The sequence below is a fragment of the Diabrotica virgifera genome, chromosome 8, assembly GCF_917563875.1.
Source record: "Diabrotica virgifera virgifera chromosome 8, PGI_DIABVI_V3a".
Taxonomy (NCBI): Eukaryota; Metazoa; Arthropoda; class Insecta; order Coleoptera; family Chrysomelidae; genus Diabrotica; species Diabrotica virgifera.
The window spans coordinates 70156305-70169680 of record NC_065450.1 but is presented as its reverse complement, the minus strand read 5'-3'; the positions used below and the strand labels follow the sequence as shown (position 1 = coordinate 70169680).

At 34.2% G+C, this 13376-nt stretch overlaps 1 protein-coding gene across 5 annotated transcripts in view; it reads right to left on the bottom strand.

Annotated features, from left to right (window-relative positions):
• The window catches only part of LOC114340777 (ras-related protein Rap-2b), a 607622-nt gene that overhangs the window by 75031 nt on the left and 519215 nt on the right, over nt 1-13376 (bottom strand). For 3 of the 5 annotated variants that reach the window (XM_050659445.1, XM_050659448.1, XM_050659446.1), the window contains exons 4-5: nt 9444-9672; nt 6772-7002 (exon numbers count right to left, since the gene is read on the bottom strand). In XM_050659445.1, the coding sequence (XP_050515402.1) occupies nt 6772-7002; nt 9444-9672 (460 nt within the window). The remainder of the gene's footprint in view (nt 1-6771; nt 7003-9443; nt 9673-13376) is intronic. The other 2 variants (XM_050659447.1, XM_050659449.1) reach the window with 1 other exon arrangement.

Genomic DNA, 13376 nt, shown 5'->3' with positions numbered 1-13376 from the left:
TTTAGATGATTGAATATTGTAATTTTTTATAACTTTATTTATTACAACTAACATAATGATATCTGGAACAGGCCCTTTTTACTACATTCCTCAACCTTTCCCACGCTCATTGTTTTTATATCATATGATGATTCTAGTTGATCGTAGTTTTGTATATATTATCTCTAAATTTAGTATAATTAAGTATGCCCCTAAAAAAGATGTTTAGTTATGACCAAAAAAAAAGATATCTGATATGGACCACTGGCAAATTAATGAGCCGTTCTGGTTAATTCCAGAGCCGTTGCTCGTGTAGCCTCCAAGTTAAAACAATCGATAACTTAATGGTCTTCTTTCCCCGCTTTAGTTTTAAGTCTTCGATATCCTATCAAAATACAGGAGTCGAAAAAATCCCTAGTTTTAAGATTAGATAACCTACAGTTATTTTCCCCTAATAATTCATTTTTGAATACTATAGAACTTAGTAACGAATGAATTGATACCAAAGTATCGGTGTTTTAACATTAATAAGAATACATAAAAGATGTCCAACAGATCAATAAAAAGATGTCTACTAAACCAAGTAAAGAGCTGATCTTAGTAAGTTAAGTATATCACTATTATTAAATATATTATCATATAATGTAAAAATCATTCCTACTAACCATCACCCCTACTAACCTGGCGGTCGATGTAGTCGTACCTTCACGTTGGTGATCGCTGTTAAGAATATATTTTTGTTTTTTCAACAAATTTATGTTCGACCGAATTGGCTACCTTTCATTCATTGCATGCTTACATTATTTTTATAAATCGCTTTACACGCATTTCATCGCTTAGATACTAACATTATTTTATTAACGTTTACATATTAACCATTACTTACTGCTTGACTGTCCTTGCTAACATTTTTTCAGTCTGTGTAGTCTAAATTTGTTTATGGTCATAGGTAAAATACAGTACATGTATTTTTCTATTTCAATAATACAACTTATTTTCACTATATTAAATACCTTTTCTATGTCGACGTATAACTCATATCTATATATCAAACAACTGATTGTGCTATGCTATATTGTTAAACGATTTTTCTAATAAAACAGATATAGTCGGTTCGCTAAACTCAGACGCAACTGGCTAGATATTTTAGTCGAGAATTTTTTTGTTTTTTGCCAATTTTGCAAAAATTGGCAAAATTACTAACTATTTAGTGATTGTTAACTATTTAGTAATTATTTTTTGCCAATTTTACTAAAATTGGCAAAATTACCGACTAAAATATCTAGAAAGTTGCGTCTGAGTTTAGCGAACAGACTATAATCCCATTTTTATGTGAGAAGTATAATACCAACCTACATAATATTACCCTACTTGCCGTATATGAAATAAAGTATGCAACTTACAATCTTTGTAAATAGCAAGTGTATGATTGGAGGAAGATCCAGGAAATCAGAGAATATTATATTGTGTATGTTTGTCGGTCTGATCTTAAGAATGTTATATGTTCTTTGTAATGACCAGGTGTATGAATGGAGGGAGATTCATGTATAGTAGTATTCAATAATAGAAGACGGTGGATGTTTGTTGGTTTGATCTTAAGAATGTTATTATATTCTTTGTAATGACCAGGTGTATGAATGGAGGGAGATTCATGTATAGAAGATTATAGAAGATTATATTGAGGATGATTGTTGCTTTGGTCATAAGAATGGTATACGTTCGTCGTATTCTATTTCTAGTATTACCTCCCACGCTGCTATGTTGTTATTATCGACACCTGTATCTTTTATTAATTGTTTCGAGAGAGAGAGAGAGAGAGAGAGAGAGAGAGAGAGAGAGAGAGAGAGAGAGAGAGAGAGAGAGAGAGAGAGAGAGAGAGAGAGAGAGAGAGAGAGAGAGAGAGAGAGAGAGAGAGAGAGAGAGAGAGAGTCTTTTTATGATGTCTTATAGATGCTAGATGGTTTGGGCAAAGAACGGAAGATGAGAGTGAGAGCATGTCATGTATGTTCGGTGGTTTGGATATAATGTCCTAATGATTCTATTGTGTCTTATACGGTAAGTCTACATTCCCAATGTTCCTCTGACAATGCAGCTATTGTAATTCCATGATACAATACTCCTTTTGGCAATGTCCCGATGATTGTTTTCTCAACATATTCGCTATCCTTCGATGCACATCACGATCTGATCAATACCGGAGATATGCTGTAGTGCCGTTTTGGCCGTCCTCTTTTTGTGTTAGCTTATTCCTTACCCCTCCACTTTCCTATGATACCTCACACGTCACGATCAATAACGGTGATATGCTGTAATACCGTTTTGGCCGTCATCTTTTTTTATGTAACTTATTCCTTACCCCCTCTCCTTTCCTACGATACCTCACACGTTACGATCCATAACGGAGATATGCTGTAGTGCCGTTCTGCCGTCCTCTTTTTTGTGTTAACTTATTCCTTACCCCCTCCCCTTCCTACGATACCTCACACGTCACGATCAGACGAGTCTTGGCGCCTCTACCGTAAAACGAGACAAAAATGACCAGAATGGACCTTAGCGATTTCTTATGGGATTTAACACGGGAAAATACGCCGAACTGTTGCAGTACAATTACTTACCTCGTCTCCTAGTCTCAACTGGTCTTCTGTGCAGTACCATATTTGGCATTCTTTCCTTATCCATCCCCTCGACATGACCTGCACACCTGATTCTTTATGACTTTGTGTTACTTGTTACACTTGGTTCCTTGTAAAGCATCCTTAATCCTTGATTGGTGCTTCTACGCCAACCGTCTTCTGTATCTGTATTCTTTCCCCTGAAAATAGCTCTTAGTACGTTCCGTTCTCAACTATATATCATTTTTTCTTCTGTTTTATTTAGCACCCATGTCTCACATCCGTAGGTGTCCTTGCTCTAACTTTAATTTTTTTAATAACACGCTGTATATTTTTTTATAGTTTTGCATGTAGTCTTCTATTGTCTATTCTACAGATTTATTAAAATTAAAATCGGTTTGTAAATAATCAAGAAATCAATATATTTTCTATTTTTGTTAATTAAGTGTCCCAGACTAATTTATCCAGGCTATATCTCTTAACAAAATGGACATTTTTTAAAGGGATAAAACTGGTATATTCCATTTGCCATACACGTATGGCGAAGAAAAAATCATCCCCTAAATATTCATCCCTTAGTTACAATCCCTAACTTTAATTTTTTTAATAGCACCCTGTACATTTTTTATAGTTTTGGTGTCGCGGTGTCTGTTAGAACCCTCGCCAATGAATATGCCATTTCAAGGAGTTTTGTGCATATAATTCTCAAAGATTTTAAGTACCATCCTTTTAAAGTGCACCTAGTTTAAGGATTACAGCCTGGTGATGACCAAAGACGTCTTGATTTAATTGTAAAAATGATGTTAAAAATCAATGATGATCCACTTTTTTTATTAAAAATATTGTGGAGCGATTTTTTATGGAAAAATATTGTGGAGCCTAGATTTCCCAATAATGGTGTTGTCAACCGTCCAATTCCAATTATTGGTCTCCTGTGAACCCACATTGGCTGATGGAAACACGATTTCAGGGTATTTGGGGTATAAATGTGTGGTGCGGTTTATTTAATGGCCGTGTTATAGGTCCTTACTTTTTTAACGGCTCTCTAACAGGTGTTCGATATTTAGACTTTTTAGAAAACATTCTACCCGATTTGCTAGAAGATATTCCTCTTCATGAGCGTCAAGAAATGTGGTGGCAACAAGCGGTGTCCACATAATGCGAGAATCGTTAGCAACCACCTACAAAACCGTTTTGATAACCACTGGATAGCAAACAACTCTCCAGAAATTATGTGGGCGGCACGTTCACCTGATTTGTCACCTCTTGTCTCTTTCTTTTGGGGAGCGATAAAAGATATTGTTTATCAATAAAAACCGCAAAATGTAGAGGAATTAAAAGAAAACATAAGACAAGCATGTCGCCAAATTACTCCCGAAATGATTCGAGCCACATGTACCAGAAATCTTCTGGAACGATTCCAAATGTGTAGCAGGTAGGTTACAATTCGAACATTTAATGTAAATAATATTAGTTAGTTAGTTGGTGTTTTGATTTATTTTTTTCATGTAATTTTTATTGCATTTATTTTTATTGTTCCTAAGGTTGTATTTTATTTGTACGAGTAGTATGTTCAATTTGCAATTTATTTAAAGTTTGCAATAAATTGTTTTTGTTTTACTTTCATTTTGTCTTCTTTTATTTTATAATATTGACGATTTATCTAATTTCAGTGACAATAAAGCATATTTCTTTTCTATTCTATTTTTTAAGGCTATCTTGATTAATTTAACAAAAATAAAAAATAAACTGATATTTTCTTGATACCTTACAAACCCATTTAATTTTTGAATAATCTGTTGAATAGACGATAGAAGACCACATCCAAAACTATAAAAAAATGTACGGGGTGCTATTAAAAAAATTAAAGTCAGGTGTTGTAACTAAGGGATGAATATTTAGGGAATGATTTTCTTCTGCGCCATATTAAGGTGTATTACAAATGGAATAGATCAGTTTTTGCCTCACTCGAGGTATCGTTTAAGAGATATAGCCTGGAAAAGTCAGTCTGGGACACATAATTGACAAAAATAAACTGATATTTTCTTGATTACTTACAAACCGATTTTATTTCTAAACAATCTGTTGAATAGACGATAGAAGATCCCAACCAAAACTATAAAAAATGTACAGGTGCTATTAAAAAATTTAAGTTAGGGGTTGTAACCAAGGGATGTTCGCCATATTAAAGTGGAAATAGTTTAATATTAAAATGAAATAGATCAGTTTTTGTCCCTTTAAAAAATCTCTATTTTGTTAAGAAATATAGCCTGGATAAATTAGTCTGGGACGCTTAATTATTAACAAAAATAAAGAAAAAATTGATTTCTTGATTATTTTCGAATCGATTTTATTTTTAATAAGCCTATTGAATAGACGATAGAAGACCACATCCAAAACTATAAAAAATATACAGGGTGCTATTAAAAAAATTAAAGTTAGGGGTTGTAACTAAGGGATGAATATTTAGGGGATGATTTTTTACTACGCCATATTAAAGTGTAGTACAAGTAGAATAGATCACTTTTTGTCCCATTTGAAAATCTCTATTCGTTTAAGAGATATAACGTTGCTAAATTAGTCTGGGACACCCTGTATACTTAATACAGAGTGTCCCCGAAAATAGTGCGTTCCTTTAAGGTATGGATAAAATTCACAATTTAGAACAAAAAAGTCCTATAACATTTTTTTCTAAAGGTAACCGTTTCCAAGAAAAAAATTACATTGTTTTCCATATACGTGAATTTTTATTTTCACGAATTTGAATGACACGGCAACGTAGCCTAGAAGAACTTGCTGTGACTGTGGAAATTTAACCTAATAACCCCTTGTTTATTTACTTTGAGGTGTGATTTTTGGGGTTGTTGACATCGTAGGTATCTACCTGCAAAATAATGGATATGGGTTTGGTTGATATTTACATTATTTTACCTACCAGATGCAACTGACCTACAAACCTACTTTCTTAATCTTTAGATTTTTGAGTGCGTTGTTGCCAGACTTCAATTTGCATATCAAAATATTTTTTTGTTTTTTGGTCAAACGGTTCAGTTTAGGAAAAAATGTTATAAGACTTTTTTGCTCTACATTGTGCCTTATACCTATACCTTTAAGGAACGCACTATTTTCGGGGACATCCTGTATATTAAAGAATGGCGGTACAGAGCCCAATTTGAGAAATTTGGGAGTAGGTATATGGAAATCAATCTAGGTATAATTAAATAAAATACTACAAATACGATTCTTGGCAGACGTCAGTTGACCAAGATGGTCGTTTAAGATTTCGTGTAGGGTTTTTTCATATTCCCGAAACGTATCCACTAACGTCGGCTTTAAGACTTTACAATTTTACAATTTAAGAATGTAAATTGAATTCTACATATCACCACTGTTTGGTTTTTTGGGGCTATTTTGCAAGTAAAAGAGTTCACTGATGATGGACCGATAGGTCCGAAAAAGTTGGTTCTGAAAACATTTATGTAATACATTTGGATTTTTAAGATTTTTAATTAAATTATACCTGCTACTAAGGAGGTTTTTACTTCGATGTTAGTTTTTTAACTACATGGTATACAACCAAGTCCCAGTTTTCCCATTTTAGTTTAAATATTTATTCATTAACTCTAATAATTTATTATTAAGAGTCAATAACACCTTCTTTTTAATCTCAGAGTTCTAAAAAGTTAGACATAATTTCAAAATTAAAGTCATTAAATCGTCTGCACAAAAAAATTGAAGAGAACCAATAAACTTAGTTTTTATGTTTTTTTTTAAATATGCAAACGGATTGTGAAAATTTTATTATACAGGGTGTTGTTCCAAGGTCACAATGAATTTATATTTTTTGTTAATTCGGATCTGGATTTTTTTCTGTGACTAGTAGTTAGGTGGTTTGGGTTGTAAGTAAGATATATGTGTACCAAATATTAAAAAAATATACATGGTGGTTCTAAAGTTACGGATTCAGAAAGAAATAGACAAAATCGATAAAACACTATGTAACTTAGTTACGAAAATTGTTTGGGCAATAAATGTCGTATATCTAGGTCTCAGTGACCTCTATTCACCATTAATGTATTTCCGTTTCCCAATGAAACACTATGTATAAACAATATAATTATTAAGGGACAGCTACTAACTTAAATTAAATTAAAACTAAGCTAAAATTAGAATAACTTACCTCACGATCCCCAGTTAAATCTGTTTTATTTCCGACTACGACGATTGGAACATTTGTAGAACATTTAGTTTCGTGAATTTGATCTCTAAGAGCTCTAGCTTCTTCGAAAGTTCCCGAATCCGTGACGTCGTACACTAAAATGAAGGCATCCGCCGATGATATTGACAAGGCTCGCATTGCAGGAAATTCGTAAGCTCCGGATGTATCTAAGATATCCAATGTCAGGTGTACCTATAACAAATATCCCTTTATTGAAACTTTAATATATATACATGTAAAATAGAAGTAGTTTGAATGCTGGAATATATGGAATTTATAGGGATAAAAGGCAGATTTCGAGCATATAGTTTAATCAAATCTTGCCCAAGTATACTTTCGCTAACTTAGCATCATCAGGGGCATCTGAAATAAGCCAAAAGAACTCCATTGTAACAAAAGAAGTAAGTGGAAAAAACTTTGACAAGAAATCAAAGTTAATGTTAGACAAAAAATTACAATAACGTAGACTTACTTCGTCAAAACAGGAAGATATCCCAGCAAAATGTAGATAACATTTGTATGGCAAGAACGCAATTCAAAGAATTTTGCAACTAATAAATAACATTAAACACACACTAGACGAAGGACAAACAGATCAAAAATTAATTAAAATTTGCCGGATACTATGTACATCTTGGCAAGAGAAATGTAAGAAAAATGAATGACAGTTCTTTATTTTGCTTGCTTGTTTGCTTGGTTACTGGCCTTGCTTTATGCAATTTGGCCAGCTCGATCAGGTTGGCGGTCACGACGTTGACTGGCTCATGACCATGTCGGGCCCACCGAATATGTCTACTTCTTGATCTCTTTTGAAGTAAATTGGCTATGGTGATAACTTTGACTAAATATTTACTATTTGTACAAGGTACAATAACAAACATAATCTATTAGTAATAAGCATCAATTATAAATAAGTTGTAGCTAGTTGAGCATTATAATTTTATTCTGTTTATGCTAAGAAACCTCATAATTGCTCTGATTGATTCTTCATCTACGTTATGTAAAATTTAATATATTGTTATCGGGGTGGGAAGTCCTTTATTGGCGAAAAAATTGTAGATATCCCAGTTTGGAATGGAGTTAATAGGGCATTCAAAAAATATGTGATTAAGATTTTCTATTTTCCCACATTCGCAATAGGGATTGTCTCTCAGGTTCATCCTATGCAAGTTTTCTTTTGTTAGACAGTGCCCTGTACGTAACCTAATAATTGTAGTGATGTGTCTTCGATCTATGAATGGAAGAATAGCAAACCATTTATTTTTAGGAAACGTAGGTTGTACTTTTCGGTATTGATGGTCTTTGATTCTGATTAGGTTGTTCCATTTATTTCTGAAATCATCATACACTTTAGATTTAATGTCAGTATATATGTCTTGGACATCGAGGGGCATGACCATTGGTATGTTCAAATTTCTTCCTATATTAGCTAGGGTGTCAGCTTCTATGTTACCCGGGATATTTGAATGTCCTGGTATCCATGCTAATCTGATGTCAAAGCCATTTTCAGTTGCATGAACTATAAGTTTTTTGTTTCAATAGGCCAAAACTCTGATATATTTTTGACTGAACAACTGCTGATTTTTTCAATTGCACTGCTGGAATCCGAAAAAATGATTATTCTGAATAAGTTTTTTCTAAGTGCTAATTTAATTCCCTCATAGATTCCTATAATCTCCATATGGCGGTAGTGTTCAAGTAAGTGATAAGTGACAAATGACAGCTGACGTGACTTTGACAAATATTGTGTACAGTCACTGCATAGTGAACTGTATATTACAAGAGTTTAATGCAAATTGAACACCGAACTCAAGTACAACGAAACAGTAGCACAATGCAAGCCAGAGAATGAAATTAGGAGTGATTAACAAATATAAATTTGATGATGGTTAAATTGTGTTCACTGCACAGTTTACTATGCAGTGACTGTACACTGTATTTGCCAAAGTCACGTCAGTTGTCATTTGTCCCTTATCACTTACTTGAACACTACCGCCAAAATGAGGAACTGTCATTCACTGTTCTTACATTTCTCTTGCCAAGATGTACATAGTATCCGGCAAATTTTAATTAATTTTTGATCTGTTTGTCCTTCGTCCAGTGTGTGTTTAATGTTATTTATTAGTTGCAAAATTCTTTGAATTACTTTCTTGCCATACAAATGTTATCTACATTTTGCTGGGATATCTTCCTGTTTTGACGAAGTAAGTCTACGTTATTGTAATTTTTTGTCTAACATCAACTTTGATTTCTTGTCTCGGGTCATTTCTTGACCCGAGAAACCTAAAAGTATATTTTTTGGAGCAATAAAAGGTGATCTTATGTATTTATTTAAAAACATTGTTTAAACAATTTCTGCCCAAAAATTCCGTCTGGCACCCTTCAGATCTGTTTAAAGGGGACATTTTTGAATATGAATCCGCAGAGAAACGGAATCAGAAATGTTTTTCAGACAGGAGCGGTCTCACCACATTGACTATAGAAAACATTTTCGGACTAGGTGAATTGAGCTAATCTTAAAATTATCTGAGTAATCTCAATAATTCGTTTATCACGAGAGTTCCTGGACACCCTGTACAGTGGTATTTTTATTTATCATTTTTTTAATAATATAAGCTAAGTATTTTACTTACCCCAGCTACGTTGAATTCCCCGTGATGCATCTCTTCAACGGTTCTTTTGTACTTTGAGGAAAAAGTCCCATACAGAAATTGGGTAATAATGGAAGACTTCCCCACTTTCGCCGCTCCCATAACTACTATCTTGTGCCTAACGTTGCAAGTAGCTGCGACTCCTCCAGTTCCCACGTGGTCGTTCTTATCGGGAGATTCCGCATCTTCGCTTTTCTGGGATCTGAAACCCCTATTATTATAATGATATAGATTTCCGCTAAAATGACTAATAAATACAAGGTGATTAAGTGAAACGGTACGATATGGCAACGCTGCTGACGATAAAATAGAGGAGCCGCGGACTTGCGACGTAAATGTTGTGAATCTAAAGAGTGGGAAGTTTAGTTATCATACATGATACAATAAATTTAGGAGATATGACACCAAAGTGTTTCAAATTCGTTCGGTTCTGCGCATGACGTCAATACGTGACTAGTTAGCGGCGCCAATTTGAAATAACCTATGGATAACATGAAGAGTGGAAGCATTCTGGTAACAAAATTACGGATTATTTATGTTAAATTTCTTTTTACGAAACGTAGTGATAAAGTAATGGATATAAACTTTTGTGAATTATGGATTTATTGAAGATAAAATAGGCAAATGTGCACTTAAAATAGTGATGTTTTCATTAAAATTATTATCACACTAACGTAATTATGACATTCACTGAATACAAAGAGAAAAACCTTATTAACACCTACTAAATTTCAATACTTTCCGTTATTAAAAAGGTTTTTCGCATCTATATCAGTCCTGTCTTTGAGATGATGTGGAATCTGGAATCTTACTTTCGTTAGAGGTTTGGTCATCACATCTGTAACTTGTTCTGCAGTGGAAATTTGTGTGAAGGCTTTTTAGTTTGATCACAGTTTCTTAGGTTATATCTTCCTGTTTCCATATCTACCGATTCTTTTATGGTCATCTTCACCATTCTGTGAGATTATTTCAGTATCGATCTCATTTTGTTCTAATTGAGAAATAGCTATTTAATGATGGTCATTTTTAGAATTATTTTCTATAAGGAGGTATTGTAGAGGCAATTGAATTCATTTCTGACAACCAGTTTTTCCAAATGTTTAACCTGTTATATAAATAGCAGAAACAAACAACAACAAATGACAAAAATGTCGGGATCGTCACTTGACATTTGACAGGAGCTGCGTGGTGTCATATCTTCGGTTTCATTATATCATAGAGACGTGGTCGGGTGAACAACGCGTATTTGCTTCTCTTCTTCTGCTTCTTCTTCTTCTTTTTCTTCTTCTTCTTTTTGTATAGACATTGTCTGTTTTTTTGAATGTGCCTCTACTAAATTGTCGTCCATTGTTTTTCGTGGTCTTCCCACTGATCGTCTTCCTATTGGGGAACCGTCTCTCGCTGTCCTGACTACCTTATTTGTTGTCATTCGGCTTATGTGGTCATTCCATTCTATTCTTCTGTTTCTTACCCAGTTATTAATGTTATACACCTTGCATCTCCGTCGTATATCTGTACTTCTAGCTCTGTCCCATAGAGTCTTACCATCGATTTTTCGAAGGGATATTATCTCCGCTGTTTCGAGCAATCTGTTTTGTCCTCTCTGTGTCAAGTCGTGTTTCTGCGGCGTATGTAATTATTGGTCTGATGACTGTTTTGTAAATTCTGCCTTTCATTTCTTTTCCGATATTTTTATTTCTCCATATTGTGTCATTCAGGCAACCTGCGGCTCTGTTTGCTCTATTCACTTGATCTTCCACTTCTGCTTCGAGCCTTCTGTAGCTAGATAGTGTGATGCCTAGGCATTTAAACTCCATCACTTGTTCTATTATCTGACCTTCCAGCTCCAATTTACAGCTTATTGGATCTGCTGTTCTTCTTCTTCAGGTGCCATCTCCGCTACGGAGGTTGGCAATCATCATAGCTATTTTAATTTTTGAGGCAGTAGCTCTAAATAGTTGTTTCGAGCTGCATCCAAACCACTCTCTCAGGTTCTTCAACCATGAAATTCGTCTTCTTCCGATGCTTCTTCTGCCATCTATCTTTCCCTGCATTATGAGTCGTAGGATGCCATACTTCTCGCCCCGCATCACATGTCCGAGATACTGTAGCTTCTTTTCTTTAATTGTAAGTTCAACTTCCTTTTCTTTACCTATTCTTCTCAGTACTTCATTGTTTGTAACTCTATCTACCCAGGAAACCCTCATAATTTTTCTATAGGTCCACATTTCAAAGGCGTTAAGTCGTCTCATTGTCTCTACATTTAACGTCCATGATTCCACTCCATAGTATAGAACACTGTAGACGTAACATTTTGTTAGGCGTACTTTAAGAGCTAATGTTAAATCTTTGCTACATAGGACCTTTTTCATTTTTATAAAATTAGAACGTGCTTTTTCGATTCTGACTTTTATTTCTGCAGTGTAGTCGTTATTTTCTGTTATAAGTGTTCCTAGGTAAGTATACTTTTTTACTCTTTCGATCTGCTGGCCCTCTACTCTGCTGTTATAACCATGCATTTTGTCTTTTGTGAGAAAATTAACCTGTTAAATGTTCTGGCGATTATGTTGAATTGGTGCAGCATACGCTATAAATCATCTTTAATGTGAGATATTAGTATTGTATCGTCCGCATAACAGATTATTTTAAGTTGTTTTTCTCCCATTTGGTATCCTTTTTAGTTCTTACTTTTTTTATTATTTCGTCCGTGATCAGGTTAAACAATAAAGGACTTAAGGAACCCCCCTGTCTTATTCCATTGCCGGCTTCCATTGGGTCAGTTAATTCATCGTCCACTTTTACTTTCATTGTGTTGTTCTGGTAGATGTTTTCGATCGATTTAATTATTCCTAGAGGGACCTCTCTCGAGTATAACAAATGGATAACGTCCTTTAATGTGACCCTGTCAAATGCTTTCTTAAGGTTCACGAAACACAAATATGCCGATTTGTTGTATTCCAACGATTTTTTTGAACTTGCCATATTATAAATATAGCGTCAGTTCATGACCTTCCCGATCTAAAACCTTGTTGATCTTCTGCTAATGTTATAATTTCATTTAATTTGTTTGTTATCACTTTGGTTGCTAATTTTAATGTTGTGTTTAATAAGTTAATTCCTCTGTAATTCCCCGGGTCCGATTTGTCTCCTTTTTTGAAGAGAGGTATTAGAATGATTGATCTCCATTCTTGTGGTATTCTGTTTTGTTCTATTATTTTTTGTATTAGTTTTAATAGTTGTTTAGTTAGATCTTGTCCTTCGTACTTTAGGAGGATTTTACGCCTATTTGCTGTGAAAGTTTATTACAAAAATGGTGAAAGTTTTGTGCGTGTACAACGAGAGTTTCGTTTAGACTACCATTTGTCCCCCCGCGCTGCTGTTCCGCCTAACAAGGCTATTAAGACTTGGGTTAGGAACTTTGAAAGTAGTGGTTCAACATCAGAGAAAAGAGGTGGCAATGAATTTTGCACCGGTTCAATATTCTCCCTAACAACACAAAACATTCCAGGAATGTACCATCAAAGTTCTATTAATGTTTGAATGTCCTGGACATTCAAGGAACATTCGGTGAACATCTGATTAAATTATTGGTGGAATGTTACCACAAGACATTCTATGAACATACTACCAATGTCCTATATTTTAAGTGAGGCCATTTACTATTCAGTTTGCGTTCATTTTCAAATTTGCCGCGCGTGTTCTATGTAAGTAGGGTCGCGTGCCTCGTGATCATCACATTTTCACATCTTATGATAACCTAAAAATTTATGATTGGATGTAAAATGGAAATTAGAATTAGAATTAGTGGGTTTTCTTGCTATTCTGTATGTTAGTCTTGCTCTGACTGGATCTCTTTTGTTTAAACAATCTCCATGATAACCTAAAAATTTATAATTGGATGTAAAATGGAAATTA